The sequence below is a fragment of the Mauremys reevesii genome, linkage group 7 (assembly GCF_016161935.1).
Source record: "Mauremys reevesii isolate NIE-2019 linkage group 7, ASM1616193v1, whole genome shotgun sequence".
NCBI lineage: Eukaryota > Metazoa > Chordata > Testudines > Geoemydidae > Mauremys > Mauremys reevesii.
In genome coordinates, this window is record NC_052629.1 from 31,145,104 (window position 1) to 31,161,852 (window position 16,749).

Below are 16,749 nucleotides of genomic sequence, written 5' to 3' on the forward strand. Positions count from 1 at the left end.
AATTTTCTTTTGCAGACCTCTGATTTCATGGGTTGGGGAAATTTCTAATAAATCTGGATCTTTATACGTGACTTAGGAGCATCTCAATTTATGGAAATATTTAATATTGCAAATTCAGTGCCAGGACCCTATTGTTCTGCTCCATACCAGCTTTGGCATATATACAGGGGAACCGGTCTCTTTTCCAAACTGATTATAGTGGATATCTCTTATTACTGACTGCTTACACATGGTGTCTGGTAAAACTTAACTAAATAATTGCTTTGACCACTTCCCTTGACCCTTCAGTTTTAGCTACATAATTTATAGTAAAATCTGTGAGAGTCACACAAATGAATTCCCACATAAGGCTTTGAAATGAAGGTCATTCTCTCCCTCAGTAATTATGACCATGCACAAATAACATAGATGTTGCTTTCTTCGTATACTAAGTACACCTCTACCCCAATATAATGTGACCCAATATAACACAAATTCAGATATAACGCGGTAAAGCAGCGCTCCGGGGGGGCAGGGCTGTGCGCTCCGGTGGATCAAAGCAGTTTGATATAACGCAGTTTCACCTATAGCATGGTACGGTTATTTGGTTCCCGAGGACAGCGTCATATCGGGGTACAGGTGTATACTATATATTCTTCAGTGAATCTTAGCCAGACTCTGCTTGTACTGCCTTTATATAAATAAAATCTGGCAATGACACACAACAAAAATTAACAAGAAAGGTAGATGAATTTAAAACAAACATAATAAATGATTGAATAAAACTGCTTGAGATAAGCAAAGTATAAATATCCACACAAGGTGTCAATGGCTGGTATAAATGATTTAACCAAAAAAACAAACAAACCCTGTAATCAAATCTATATTAGCACATGTATAACCCATTGCTTTGTTGCCAAACAAAACACAGCTCAAAAGCATGTCAGATTAATTATTTAAAGTTGCTAAAGAGCATTATAGCACCACCTTCTATTATCATTTAGTCCTTTATTAAATAAAAGAGAGCCTCCATTGCTTTTAGAAGTACCACACTACTGAATGTGTCGTATTGAAAAAACTTGACAGTGCCTTTATTTCATCTAACTGATATTTGGTGATACAGAAAATAGAAAGGCCTTTCTCCTGATAGACAGACTGCAAGTGAATATAAACCTTCAAATAAAGTGGAACTCTTGCCATAACTTTTAGTGGATTATATTATACCTGCTTATAATATCCGTCTACTATTTAACGTTTTTTTTTATTTACTTCTTTGCTTGTGCACTAGCGTAACTCACTGTTAGCACAGACTTGGGTACTGGGATTGTTAGTTAACTGGCTGTTGTAAAAAAAGGCAGTGACAAATTTCACATCTTTCTTGCATGGTCTGCAGGGCCGGCTCCAGACCCCAGCGCGCCAAGCACGCGCTTGGGGCGGCATTTTGCCGGCAGGGCGGCAGGCGGCTCCGGCGGACCTTCCGCAGTCATGCCTGCGGGAGGTCCGCCAGAGCTTCGGAACCAGCGGACCTCCTGCAGGCATGACTGCGGATGCTCCACCGGAGCCGCGGGACCAGCGCGCCCTCCGCAGGCACGTCTGCAAGAGGTCCCCCGGAGCCGCGGGACCGGCGACCGGCAGCGCGCCCCCTGCTGCTTGGGGCGGCCAAATTCCTAGAGCCGCCCCTGATGGTCTGTAACACTGGAGGCTTTTTGAAAAACATTCTCACTAGGAGATTCATTTAAAATATATTTAATAAACAGTTAGAGTCCAAAGAATTTTCCTTACTAGTTTATAAAAATGAGAGAGGTAATCAAATCTGGGGCCTAACATGACACATAGCAGTGTCCTCCAATAACAATCTACTGTGGATGAGGCAATATGTCTTGGTATTCAAGGATTTAGAGTATATTCTCCCAGCTATGCATTTCTTTGTTTTTGCTGGCCTTCCCTACAGCATCAGATTTCTTTATTGCTGTTTTTCTGTGTGTTGGAACAAAGTTTCTTTCTTAAAAGAAATATTGTACATCAGCCTTTAAAGTGCTTTTGATCTAAACTATCCTCAGTAATACGGTTCCCATTGAAGACAATAGTGTCAGATAAAACCTGAAGATAGAACATATTTTAACAGGAAACAAAAGTTCCAGTTCTTCAATTCTGAAGCATCTACAGTCTGACTACCTTACCCTAAGCCAGTTTAGACATGCTTGCTTGTCAGTTACTTTCCATTCTTTCTGATGAACAATTCTATCTTTCCCTTGCATGACCTGAATATATTATTTTGAAGAAAGATGAAATACCTGCAGTGCCTTGTGCATTGGTCCCTCCTGGATCATTTGGATTTGCAGGCCCAGCTGGTGGCTCATATCCTACCACTAAATCAATCGTTGCCTGTGTAGAAATTTATAGTTACATATGTAATAATTGACTTAAAACAGGATAAACAAGTGGTCCTACAAGTCAACATTAACAGCTAACAAGTATCTGTACTACAGTTTACAATGACAAATTGAAAAACAAAGAAATAAATGGGCATTATCGCCTGCCACGTTAGTATTCACATACAAAGACTACAGGCCACACTCTTTGCAATTAATCTGAAAATGTATTTGAGAAATTGAGCTACTGTATTTGACATTTAGAAAATCCTCTCATACTGAGTTCCAATGATTTAACAGCAGTCTATACATTTAATTAATTAAAGCCTCATAATACCCATGCAGGCCAGGTGAGTAGTATGATCCCCATTTTACAGATGGGAAAAATGAGGCAGAAAAAGATAAAATGACCTGTTCAATGTGAGCTGGAGGCAGAATATAGCTCTCCTAACTCTCAGGCCACGCTTCTACCCTATAAATGAGCATGGTGTCTTTTTCCAGTCTCATTACAATACTGGTTATACCATGGTCTGCAGCACTTCGTGGCACTTTTCAACACTAAAAAATTAACAGAGTATAACAAAGAGTCAACAAAAAAGTACATGACAAAATACAGATGACTCTGAATTGCTTCAGAGAAGATACCTGAAATTGGCAGTAAGGTCTTGCTCTTGCCTTTGAGCACATAAATGTGTATTTCCAGGTATGTACTATGCTTCTGATGCAGGAAAGGGTCCCTGTTCAGGACAGCAATTAATCACAGGCTTAACTTTAAGCACATGCTTAAGTCAAAGTATTTAAGTACTGTTCTGAAGAGGCATGGACTTTTAAACAGGTTTATAAAGTGCTTTCCAGAATCACAGTAGCTGATTTTCACAAGGTATGCAGCAAAACCTGCATGTGGGAACTCAAACTAGCAATTAAGAAAGTAAATGCCATTTTTTCTCTAAACATCTAGTGCTGTGTTGATTCTCATTAACTATATGCTCTAGGTCATATACATATTATTGAAAACCAACATATTTAATTAAAATATATTTGTCCGTATTGAACATTTAGATGGTGTTGACGTATAAAATCACGAATAATTTTATCTATAAAGCAAACTGAAATGATTTTGAAATGTTTTTGTTTCATATTAAACCCTCTTGTTAGAGCATTTAATTCAATAAATCAGTAAAACAAAGATAAGGAAATCACTCACGCCAGTGTTCTCTCCCCTTTCATTTAGCAGGGAAATAAGCTTGAAGGGAAGAGATCTACTTTGGTTGCCTACAAGTTCCTTAAGTGCTACTGATGCATTTCCAATTAATCTGAAAGAAAAGTGGAAAAGATATTACATTAGCATATACTCTGTGTATTATGCAGACAGAAGTATCCTGTTATCTGTAGCCAGTTTATGCTTGCTGTCTCTTATATAACCAAATGGGTCCAAAAGAGTAGAGCATATAAAGACTTCAAAGCAAATAAAAGCAACTAAAATATTGCAATTATTCTCTAATTGTAGACTATTAACTGTTCATTTTTTATTTTGATCCCCAAATTGTGCTGTTTGTTTCACTGAAGGCACCTCTTACCTAAAAGAGTTTATAGTCTCAGTTTGAGACTTAACACAATGAGTGGGGCTTGCAAACAGAAGGGAGGAAATAGGATACAGGAGGATGCGGGTTACAGCTATCGGAAAATGCATTTCGCAGTGTAGGGATAGGCACTTCTTAGGTCTGTAAATGTTATTAATTAATGTTTTAATGTACAGCAGAGTATAATGTGTGTGTGTAGCTTGTGTGTACAGCCATCCATCTGGGATAAATCAGTTTACCGCTCTGAGCCACAGACTACCCTTTGGTTAACTGGAGATAATGATACCTTCCCTTGTAAAGCATTTTGAGATCTACACATGAAAAGCACTACAGCACAGCTAGGTATCAAAGCTTTGTATATATGAAGAAGAAATATAAAGAAACAGATGGCTATAGCTGATTTACTTGTAAGCATCACAGAATTAATCTACCGGCCTATTGACGACATAGACAATGCCCTTGATTGGGCCCTCTGAGAGCAGAGTGCAGATTTAGACAGTGCTTCAACACGAGCCCTGTCAGGAGAAGTGTCCAGAAAATTTGCTAGCTCATGCCCACACCCAAGGCAGCTTTGTCCACTTTTGAGCTGCACTGGCCAACTCCAGTCCCCTCAGAAGAATGAAGCTGTGAATACTTTGTGCCAGTGCAAACCTCCCTTCTTCAGGCAGAATTCTACCACTGGGGGCTCACAGTCTTGTGTTATGCTGGAAGAAGTTGTTGTAGCCTATGGCTAAATCAAGTCTTGTTCATAGATTTAATGTACGTGATCCTAAGAACATAATAAGGTGTTTACAGATGAATAATACGATATATAAGCCTTGATAGTGCAACTTATCTGTAAATGTAAAAAATGAGGCATTTCCTAACTGAAATTATACTCTGGGTATGTAGTGATGGTTTGCTCAAATCATGAAGTAGATTCCTAGAATAACTGCGATCTTTGCAGATGAGATAACCCTGGCTAAATTTACTGTGCAAACATTGAACATAACACACTTTTCAAAGAGCTCTGCAGTATTACTGCCAAATTGTAAGAAAAATCCTCCACTTGAGAACTTACACTGAGGTCCCTTTGGACAGCAATTGGTGGCTTTTCAGGCAGAAGCCAAGGATCCCACAGCACTTTCCAAATTCAAGGGGCAAATCTAATATCTTAGCCATCTTCTGTGCCTTATTGTTTGCAAAGTGTGTTAGAATTCATTATGTACTAACCATTCAATATAAATATACATTCTAGGTTGTTCCAGTCTATTCATTATGTATGTTTTTCTTTACAGAAAGACTAACTGGATACTTTCAGCCTCAATATCTCCTTCCTTAGAGGTTTTTAAGGTCAGGCTTGACAAAGCCTGGCTGGGATGATTTAGTTGGGGATTGGTCCTGCTTTGAGCAGGGGGTTGGACTAGATGACCTCCTGAGGCCCCTTCCAACCCTGATATTCTATGATTCTATGAATGACTTGTTAAATGAAGGGAAACATCACAAGACGTACACTAATTCTTCCCATGGACTGATCATGCAGCCTCTACTGCTATCTCAGTCATGTCCAACCTGGGGTGCAAGACAGCAAGCCCAGGAACCAAATCCTGGTTTCTCTCATGGCAGTGCAAGCAGCCAGTCTGTACCCTCAGGACAGCACTGATGTCAGATTTGGGAATGGACTTTAGGAGCACCATACCTAGGTCTGTGTCATGGACATGAGCACTGTAATTTATACAACAATACACCTCAGTATTGTACGCTATGAGAAAAACAGAACATGCAACATCAGGGCTGCATCCTGCAAGGTACCGAGCACCTCCTGCAAGGTGCTGAGTGCCCCCTTTGAATACCCTTGAAATCAAAAGGAGCTGCAATTTGCACTTTTCTGTGACAATCCCTAAGAGCTTAAAAATGCAAACTTCCTACAGTACTTCCAGGCTGGGACTTTCAAAGGGGGCCAAGAGCTTCAACACCCAGGTTTGTCTGCACTACATTTTAAAACTGTGGCAGAGAGTCTCGGAGCCAGGGCCTACAGATTTCGACTGGTGCTATGGCACTAAAAACAGCTGTATAGGTACGGAGGCTTGGCTGGGGGCTGGGCTCACAAGTCTGGAGGGGGAGGTGCCTTAGGTTCCTCTGAAAATCCTAGTCCTAGTTCATAATAACGTCTTTTACAACCCAAGTTTAACATTACTAAACACCTGCTTCATTTGTTTTATAGACAGCAATTTACTAATTTTAATAAAAGCTGCAGAATTGGAGGTATTGTTCTGTGGAACTGTGGAATTGTGCTGTGCATAAGAGGAGATTCACAACACAGTTTATTAGTTGCTAAAGTATCTCCATGCTCTTCCCAGCAGCTGTTGCATTTCACAAACACATTTCAAACAGAACTCGGGAGAAGCGTGTTGTGTCCTAACTGATCAGGAGTTTCTGGAATGAATCATACAGATGCAGTAAAGTAAGATTCCACAGACCACTGGTTTAAACCTGTAACTCACAGAACACAAATTCAACATGCAGCTTCCCCTTTTAGCTAACTCAACTCTCTCTAATTCAAATCAAAACCTGGAATGGACTCACATGACCCAGCTGCTATTCTCGGTACTCTAAAAGACCAGCATGGATACTGGAATGGATTCTCCATAAACATGACATCCCTCCTTCTCTCCCCCCCGCCAAACTTTAAATTAAACAACAATTATTAAGCTCACCACTTTGAAATACATCCACCTAATGAATAAAATACAAGCAGCACAGAATAAATGAAGCAATGTCAAAAGTTTGATGATTGTTCAACACATTGACAAAAACACTTATGTTTAAGGCTAAGATTTTGTCATGGTTGTTTTCAGTAAAAGTCACAGACAGGTCACGAGCAATAAACAAAAATTCATGAAAGCCATGACCTGTCCGTGACTTTTACTAAAAACAACTGTGACAAAATGGGAAGCAGGGGGGATCTAGCACCCAAGGCTGCTGCAGCTCCATGGTTTCCCCCACCACTGTGGTGGCTGGGAGCTGCAGGGTTCCCCCTCCACCCACAATGGCTGGAAGCTGCAGAGGGGCGGGGGCCTCTGCCCACAGTGGAGGAAGCTGCAGGGTGACCATATTTCCCAAAGAGAAAACGGGACACCCCCAGCTGCTTGCCTAAGCTCCCCCTCCTCCCCCCGTGAGGCTGTCGCCTGTGGCTAGAACCCTGAGGAGGGCCCCTGCTGACGACCCATAGGGCTGAAGGAGAAAATGTCAGGGAGGTCTCTGGAAGTCACGGATTCTGTGACCTCCGTGACATAAATGTAGCATTACTTATGTTATGTAGTCCTTCAAATGCACTGGAGGTTGATGGCCACTTCTTTTTGAGTGACTTTCAACCTCTGGAGCACAGAGGGTTAACTTGCTCACTTGCCTTGGAGAGAGTACAAGGGATTCAGTGTGTAACTGTTGTCATCATCAACGTCTTGTACTGTGAGAATATGAGAGTGCCACAAAGTGGTTTGATGTGAGATGCATTTTGTGTGACTTTGTCCTCTCTGAGCAGTGACCATCGTGCCTCTGACAACTGTGGTCTTGTAAAGCTCAGGATAAAAGGGCACAGAGAGTTTGTTGCTCGGCTGAAAGTTTCTGGCGAGAACTACATCTCCCACATTGAAAGAAGTGGTCTTGGCCTGCGCTGGTCGGCATATCTTTTCATGACAAGCTTTGCTTTGTTGTCACGTTGATGTAGAGCAGGGGTCGGCAACCTTTCAGAAGTGGTGTGTCAAATCTTCATTTATTTACTCTAATTTAAGGTTTCGTGTGCCAGTAATACATTTTAATATTTTTAGAAACATTAGAAAGTCTATAATATATAACTAAACTATTGTTGTATGTAAAGTAAATAAGGCTTTTAAAATGTTTAAAAAGCTTTATTTAAAATTAAATTAAAATGAAGAGCCCCCCTGACCGGTGGCCAGGACCTGGGCACCAGTCAGTGCCACTGAAAATCAGCTTGCATGCCGCCTTCGGCACCCATGCCATAGGTTGCCTACCCCTGATGTAGAGGTTCATCATCTGCTCTTCTCTCAACTTGTGGCAGTTTTGTTCTTAGTTGTCTGCCGAATAAAAGAGATGCTGGCACCATGGTAGTTGAACAGTGGAGAGTGGTTTGAAAACCGAGGAGGAAATGAAATAACTCCTGTTTCTCATCCAATCCGTCAGCTGCAGCAATTCATAGTGCTTTCTTGAGCGGTCACATAAACCTCTCATCTTCTCCATTGGCTTGCAGCCAGCGCAGAGTAAGTTTGAAACCAAGATACTCTGCAAATTGAGCAAACTGCAAGTCTTGAAATTGTCAGTTTTAATAACAGCAGGTATGCCATAGGCTGACAAAATCTTCTCTAGTTTGGGTATAACAGCATTAACAGAAGTAGTGATGATCATTTCAACTTCAGGATTTCGAGAATAGTAGTATCTAATAACCAGTAAATATTTTCCATTAGGGAGATCACAAAAATTCATGCTAACTTCTGTCCGTGGGGATGTGGGCAGAAGAGACATGTAGAGGAGGAATGTGGTTTTCCAGAACTCCTGCCTGGTTTATAGTCTGTAGGACGTAAGGAGAGTTTCAGGAAGGCTATCAATTCTCAGGAACCAGACTTTTTCTCTGAGCAGGAATTTTGTTTTTACCAGTCCTTGGTGACCTTTGTGAGTCAAATCAAATGTGTGATCCCAGAACAAATGCAGAACAACAAGTCCTGTATCTTGGAGTAGGAGGTCATAGTCCGTGACAGTAAGTTCACCTTTAACATGGGCAAATGATCGCAGAACAGCTTATGTTTCAGCAGTCAAATGCTGTAAACTATGCAGTTCTTTCCAGTGATCACTTCAAATAGTTGTGATGATCATTTGGAGACGTGTCAGACTCTGCAGCTGTCTTTAGTTGTTGTAACAAGAGAGCTTTGCGAATGGTGTCTGAGAGGAGGAAGTTATTATATGCTATATGCTAGTGTTGTGATTAAGTGTGTCAGGAATAGGGTACCTGGAGAAGTAGTCTGCATGGCTATCCTTTCCAGACCAATAGATAACTTCGTAGTCATAACCTTGTAGTTTGAGCATCCACCGCTCAATGAGAGCTGATGGGCAAAAAGAGGGATTATTGATCATAGGTTGGTTCAAGGGACTTGTGATCAGTAAGAATCATGAAATGACATCTGTAAATGTATAAATGAAAATGGGAACATCCCCATGCTACAACAAGAGCTTCTCTTTCTGTCTCAGAGTATCATTGTTCTGTGGGTGAAAGAGCCTTTCTGCCATAAGCAATGGTGTAAATTTGAACACATTGGTCAACCTGTGTGAGGACTGCTTCTAATCCAACAGGGTTAGCATCCATTAAAAGTTCAATTCTCTTACTGGAATCAAAATATGACAGGACTACATCATGGGTAAGGGATTTCTTTAGTTCGTCAAATTTATTTTGATATTCATCTGACCACACTCATATGTAATCTTTCCTAGTTAGAGCTCTCAGAGTCTGTGTGATAGTGCCTAATCTCAACCTGAAGCAAATACTCACCAGCAACCGCACACCATACAACATAAACACTAACCCAGGAACCTATCCTTGCAATAAAGCCCGATGCCAGCTCTGTCCACATATCCATTCAAGTGACACCATCACAGAACCTAATCACATCAGACACACCATCAGGGGCTTGTACACCTGCACATCTACCAACGTGATATATGCCATCATGTGCCAGCAATGCCCCTCTGCCATGTACATTGGCCAAACCGGACAGTCTCTACGCAAAAGAATAAATGGACACAAATCTGACATCAGGAATCATAACATTCAAAAACCAGTGGGAGAACACTTCAACCTTTCTAACCACTCAGTGACAGACTTGAAGGTGGCAATTTTGCAACAAAAAAACTTCAAAAACAGACTCCAAAGAGAGACTGCTGAACTTGAATTAATATGCAAACTAGATACAATTAACTGTGGTTTAAACAAAGACTGGGAATGGTTGGGTCATTACACCAATTGAATCTATTTCCCTATGTTAAGTTCTCCTCACACCTTCTATGGGCCATCTTAATTATCACTTCAAAAAGTTGTTTTTTCCTCCTGCTAACGATAGCTCATCTCAATTGATTAGACTCTGCCTGTTGGTATGCATACTTCCACCTTTTCATGTTCTCTGTATGTATAAATATCTCCTGTCTGTGTGTTCCATTCTATGCATCCGAAGAAGTGAGCTTTAGCTCACGAAAGCTCATGCTAAAATAAATTTGTTAGTCTTTAAGGTGCCACAAGTACTCCTGGTTTTTTTTTGCGGATACAGACTAACACGTACTCCTGGGTTTTTTTTGCGGATACAGACTAACACGGCTGCTACTCTGAAACTAATCTCAGAATGAATCTGCCACAATAATTTGAAAGCCCTAGCAGCTACGAATGTCTACATGCTCTGCTACATGGGCAGAGTGGCATTGTGACTGTCTTTCACTTTCTTAGAATCTTCAGAGATGCCATCTTTGGAGAATGTATATCCAAAAAATTCTAATGTGGGTTTATTGTACTCACATTTGTCTGGGTTTAACATGAGATTCTGCTCCTGCACTTATTCAAAAACAGCTGCTAGTCAAGTGTCATGCTTTTCAGATGTGGTGCCAAATTCTAATATGTCATCACTCACATTCAGAACTTCAGGGATTCCAGCTAGCACCTCATGTATAGTGTTCTGAAATATTTCTGTGGCTGAAGAAATGCCCAAACTGAGTCATTTACAGCAGCATAGACCCACAGGTGGTGAAGTTTGTTATGTATCTTTACTCAGGGTGGAGCTCAATTTGATGGTTTCCTGCTCTGATTGTAGCTAACTAAACTCTCTCTAGTCCAAAGCAAAACCTGGAATGAACTCATGCGACCCAGCTGCTATACTCAGTACAGTAAAAGACCAGCACACGTCATAGAATGGATTCTCCATAAACACTACAAAATGCATGTAATCTCAATTGCAATCAGGACAATACTCTCAGAAAGGCCTCGAAGGTACAATAATTTGTTGTAGCAAAACATACTACATTCATCTATAATTAAAATGTAACAAACAACTTTAAATATCTTTCTTGGATTATAGAAAGGATTTAAAGGGAAGGAGATGATGTACTATGATATTGCTTGATGGATGTTAAAGGCAATTCTAGTTAAACAACCACAATATGGATAGGGTGCATGACATGGGCAGGGTGTATACATCTAAATTACATTATGAAATATCATTTATAGACCAGATTCTCTCCCCAGTCTGATCCCTAAGCAGCACTCAATGGTACAAAGGAACCAGATGCTGTCCAGGTGAAAATTTCCCCAGCAGAGCTTTCAGCTGGCATGAAGCTAGCTTACTTGGTTCCTCCTCCCATCCTTGGCATAAGGAGTGTGTCAGGGTGTCTCTGCACATAGGGATTCTTCACTGGCAGATGGCCCATATACCAGTTTGCGGTGGTCCCCAAGAGACTGTCTGACAGCTGACAATTACCAGATTGGCACAGGAATGCAGCCATACCTCACATACCCCTTACACCAGGGATGGGGTGTGGGAGCTAATACAGGGGCAACCTAGGGCTGTTCTAACCTGCCCCCGGACCAGGGTTGAAGCTACACATGGTAAAGAATCGGAGAGCTGTACCATTTTTCTGAGTAGCATGCCTCCCTTTCCTGTGCCAAGCAGATCTTGGTAAAGGAGAGAATCTTCCCCTACTGGCCTAATCCAGTGCCCTCTGAAGTCAATGGAAATATGCCCAAACTGTCCACATCAAAATGATTCTGTTGTGCAGAGAGGTGCTCCAGCCAAATCCCTGACTACACACAATCCTGAACAGGATGGTGTTTGAAATTCAGATCCAAACTGGCTTGAACCCATTTCTGCTGTTTTGTAATCATAAGGGTATTTAACCTATGATAAAAATTCAAACAGAGATGTTCGGGACATGCATTATGTTAATGTTCTTATTTAATTTCTCATATTGCAGTATTATTTAACAACAAATGATGGGCAAACCTCAAAGAATTAGAGGGTCGGCTTATACAAACACCCAAAAGTTCAGATACTAATACAGATTTTATCTGAACTACACTATTTAAACTTCAGAGGGCTGCAAAACTGGACTGAAATCTCAGTGGAATAGGTTTCTTCATCAGGCTATTTTGGAGTGTGCTTGAGGGTGGGACTAGAAGAAGGTATCTATATTATATGTTTAGGAGTAAGCATGCTATATTCTTAGCTGTACCTGTTAGAGAACAGCACACATATTAAACAACAGCCGAGGGGCCAAAGTGAAACATGTAGCAGGGCAATATCTATCACCATAGTTAATGGTAAGTACCAATGGACATTCAGTACTCAGGGGCGGCTCTAGGTATTTTGCTGCCCCAAGCACGGCAGGCAGGCTGCCTTTGGCGGCTTGCCTGTGGGAGGTCCCCAGTCCCACGGATTCGGCGGCATGCCTGCGGGAGGTCCGCCGAAGCCACGGGACCAGCGGACCCTCCGCAGGCATGCCGCCGAAGGCAACCTGCCTGCCGCCCTCGCGGCAATCGGCAGAGTGCCCCCCGTGGCTTGCCGCCCCAGGCATGCGCTTGGGGTGCTGGTGCCCGGAGCCGCCCCTGTCAGTACTGCTCAACAAGTAAATGCTGAGTGCCTTCTGGTTCACTGTTACTGTAAATCAGAAATCTCTTACTTTTTCACTTGTCTTTCTTTTAGGCATACACAACAAAGTAAGAAATTTAAAGCATCCATCTTCTGGTAAACTATGTTAACTTTCACTTCTGGGTAAAGCAAGATTAGGAAAAGCTACAATGAGATATTTAATGAATGCACAGAATATTTTTTACTAGGAGGTCTATTGTATTCCTGGTTGCCATCTGTCCCTTCAACCATGTTTTGGCCACTAAGGAGAAAGGGCCAAATTATGCTAAAATTTGTGTTACCAAAATTCGGTAATGGTTGTTGATCATAAGTGCTGTCAATCATGGCTTCAAATATTAGTGTGGGCCGAGCCTAGGAGACAGTAATAGATGGTTTTCCACAGAAAAAGACAAAAATTGTTTCTCTTTGGGTTCAGTGTCCCACAAGTTGGTGCAACATGGGGACCATATTTACTTGACATTTCACACTGAGGTGAAAAATTGATTACCACCCACCAGTTTACTTGGCCAATCTGTATTTCACGTGGGGATGGTTAGATTAGGTTTGCTTTCACTAAACAAGAACTCTAAAGAGATCTAAGCCACCTTTTCTATGTGAAAATCAGTTATCCTGAAAACAATCACTGAAACGGTTGGACAAAGTTGGAAACAAAAATAGAAGAAGAGGATTTGCCCTTTGGTCTATGATTCCCAAAGCTGTGGAGCCATCTAATTTGAGGGAGCTAGAAATCTATAGAAGAATTTAATTTATCTTCTCTCTTTCTTACATAGTTGCTAGCTCTTTCCTCATTAAGATAGTCCTGGAAACATAAACATCAATATTAACAGATGTCAACCAATCACTGGGGTTGAAAAGAACAAGTAGCAAAGTTTCACTTCTGCAGGTGGGGCAATCATTTAAACAGGCCTGTCTACAAATGGTAAAGTTAACTCTGATTCTGGGGAGAGACAGAGGCTTTGCCAGTATTTATTTTTGTTTACTTGTTGAAGAGTTTCATAACTTTTGCTAGTTTGGTTTAATATAGCTGGCAGTGATTTTTTTTTAAATGATAGGTTACCTGAATCATTCAATATGCATAAATGTGTACATACTTCAGAGAGAATTTACAAAACCAATAAGAAGATTGGACTCGCATATTATCTGGATGAGTCTCATCAACCACACCCTTGCATCCCGTGACACATGTTCAAGAATCATGATGGTTTTGAAATTTTCCAATTTAAGTTTCATTTCCTCATACCTACCTACCCTGACTAAACAAAATTATAGCGGTGCACTCATTTGAATATGCTATAAGTTTCAAACAGCACAGTAGGAAACCTCCAGGAGTACAATTTGAGCAGTATAAACACTTCCTTGTATAATCAGATTTAGCTTTTGAGGTGTAAATTGGATCTCATGTACAGTAGCTGATTTCAAAAGATAAATCCACAATTTCAAGAGTATTTGACATCAGTGCTAGGCCTACAGTGTTTCCCCGATTTCAAAAAAGTAGAATCTATAAACTACAGGTAAGTAACCATTAAACATAGCATTGTACTTTTGGCATAGCTAATTAATCCATTGGTGCTAGTATTAGGAAATCCTAACTCACAGCACTAAGAAGTTGATGTTTCTCTCTGTTGTAGCATGAAGTTATCTTTCTATATAGCATCCTTGAGATCTCAGCCAGTGTAAACTGAGGTATATCATAAAGGTGTAGCTGCTCCATAGCATCCCCTGTTGGCCAAGCATAGCTCTGCCAGCATTCCCTCCCCAAGGTGAGCCTACTGAGCTCTCCACACACACCTTTGTGCTGGAGTTATGGCTTAGCCCTCTAGCCAAGTCACAACAAACATAACCCCTTCCAGGGTTACCAAGAGTCCAAACTAAAAAGTGCCCATCACACAAAAAGGTCCCTTTGCCCTTTGGGTCTTCCCTACAGCCCACTCTTTGGGCCCTGCTTCTTGCCCTTTCTGGGTTCTGTGCCTCATATACTTCCCAGCTCCCATGTTGTTTACCTCTGGAATAGCCTCTTCCTTACATGCCCTGGTTCAGGGCAAACTACTCACTGGTCACCTGGGGTTCCAACTCCTGATAGGGTTCGCTCTTAGTCCTTTTATAAGGCCCAGGTGTCCATTAATCTATCTCCTGCCCCTCCATAGTCCCATCTCTTCAGGCTGGGAAGCAAGTAATTAATTATGGCACAGATGTGACTGGCCCGATAACCCCATAAAGAAGCGAAGGTAGCACCACTGATTTCAGTGGAAGCACACTGATTCGTCACCATCATCCTTGCTCCTCCTGCATATATTATAATGGTTTATATCCAAACATTCTTGCTGGCTGTATCTGTTTCATGGTAAAGTCCATCCTAGACCTTCAAGCCCAATCTTCCAATACATACTGTTGTAGCTAAATATATTTGTTCAAACAGAAGTAGTACTTATTTTAATCTTCATTAATTATTTGATACTGCTTTTTGCAGGTGCATAGATTTGAAAAGAAAAATGTCATGCACATCATCATCTACAAAGGTGAAATCTTCAGGGGAAACCAGAAGAGACTTTAATATGTAAGGCTCCAAACCTCAGATCTATGAAGGCAGACTCCTACATGCATGCCACCCCACTGTCAGGCACAGAATTCTACCCACACAGATCCAATTGCAAGAGGAGGGTCTAAATATTTTTGATGCCAGGTTAAGAAATTGATTAAACAGTTATAATTACAAATCTAACAGTGTCTCAACACTGAGCTGCAGTTAATCTTCCCTGCTGTAGATTTGGGACTACATTCTTCACCAAACAGAAGGGTGTGCCCAGCCTATTTTCCTCTGTGTTGCCAGGTTACTAATTACTCAGTTTGGAAAAATGTGTGCAACTAGTGACTTGCCCTCCTACACATGGAATAAAATCACTTCACTTAACCAGACCACAATGTAACTTCCTGTAGAGATTGTGGTATTTGTAATTTTGTAATCTATCCTTTGTACTTCAGTTACTGACAATGATCCTAACTATTACATTTTCCTTAGACTGTGTAGATTCATTTTCCTAGTGGAATGAAAGATTTTAAACATTGACTAGACTAACAACATAATGGAAAACAGATGTATTCTCTTCTCAGACATTTTTATATGGGAAAAGCCAGCTCTGTACTTTGGCACGTGAAAGCTCTCTTTGTCTATCCCTGGAGTGATCTATGTGAACATTATAACAGTGTCATTTGGGCTTTTTTAATGTAATTACTTTTCCAGTGGGTCATGCTTTGTGTCATGATGAACATTCATTTAATATTAGTCTGCTCTTACAGTAAAATTTCTGCAGGTAGCAGTAAATTCTGGTTCCAGAGGAAATAGAAAACTATGCATAACGTTCACATTAGCCTAACTGCAGAAACATACCACAGCAATGAGTAGTGTTTTGGCAGCGTGTAAAAGCAATGGAAATTCTACTAGACTGATCCTCCTGCACTGTGTAATGCTGGCCTACAGTAAATGCATTACTGTATACGTTTTTAGGAGACTGTGCCCTTGTTCTATAGCATCTGCCCAGATCTTTGCTCCAGGGACGGAGGAGCAGAGCTAAGGTTATGTGCCTGATACACTCTCTGTGAGTGACCGGGCAGGGAAGGATGGCAAGGCGGGATAGGTGAGACCTATGGTTCCACTTCTACTTTTTGTGCAGAGCCGGCTGAATGACAGATAGGGAGTAAGCTGTACCCTGAAAACAGGTGATATAAATTATTGCCCCACCTCACTCCAGCACAAGATAAATGAGGCCTGTAGGAGGAAACTCCCCCATACTCAAACTTAAGCCTAAAAACTTCCCCTCAGACAGCAAAATAAAAAGTGAATAACAATGAGAGCCCTTAGACACAGTATTGGCACAGGGACAAATCCTGTTTGCCTTACTCATTTGAACTAGTCACATTTATTTCAAAGTCCCCCTGAGGCTAAGTGAACAGGATATGGCCTACAATGGGTATGTGCAATAGGCTTTCACCTCTGGAGGCTTGAATCCAAATCATGGCAAGTTTCATGGGTAAAGTGAATGTGATGATCTCCTATTCTCCATTGTGGTTATTTGTTTGTATTACAGTAGTGCCTAGATGCCAGTGCTAGGCACTGTACTGTGTTTGCACATATCCCAAAACTGTCATGTG

The 16,749-nt window shown here is 41.2% G+C and overlaps 1 protein-coding gene across 2 annotated transcripts in view; it reads right to left on the reverse strand.

Moving 5' to 3' along the window:
• Positions 1–16,749, reverse strand: part of MYOF (myoferlin) — a 113,448-nt gene that overhangs the window by 75,764 nt on the left and 20,935 nt on the right. For both annotated transcript variants that reach the window (XM_039480977.1, XM_039480976.1), the window contains exons 4-5: positions 3,556–3,664; positions 2,274–2,364 (exon numbers count right to left, since the gene is read on the reverse strand). In XM_039480977.1, coding sequence (XP_039336911.1) covers positions 2,274–2,364; positions 3,556–3,664 — 200 coding nt within the window. The remainder of the gene's footprint in view (positions 1–2,273; positions 2,365–3,555; positions 3,665–16,749) is intronic.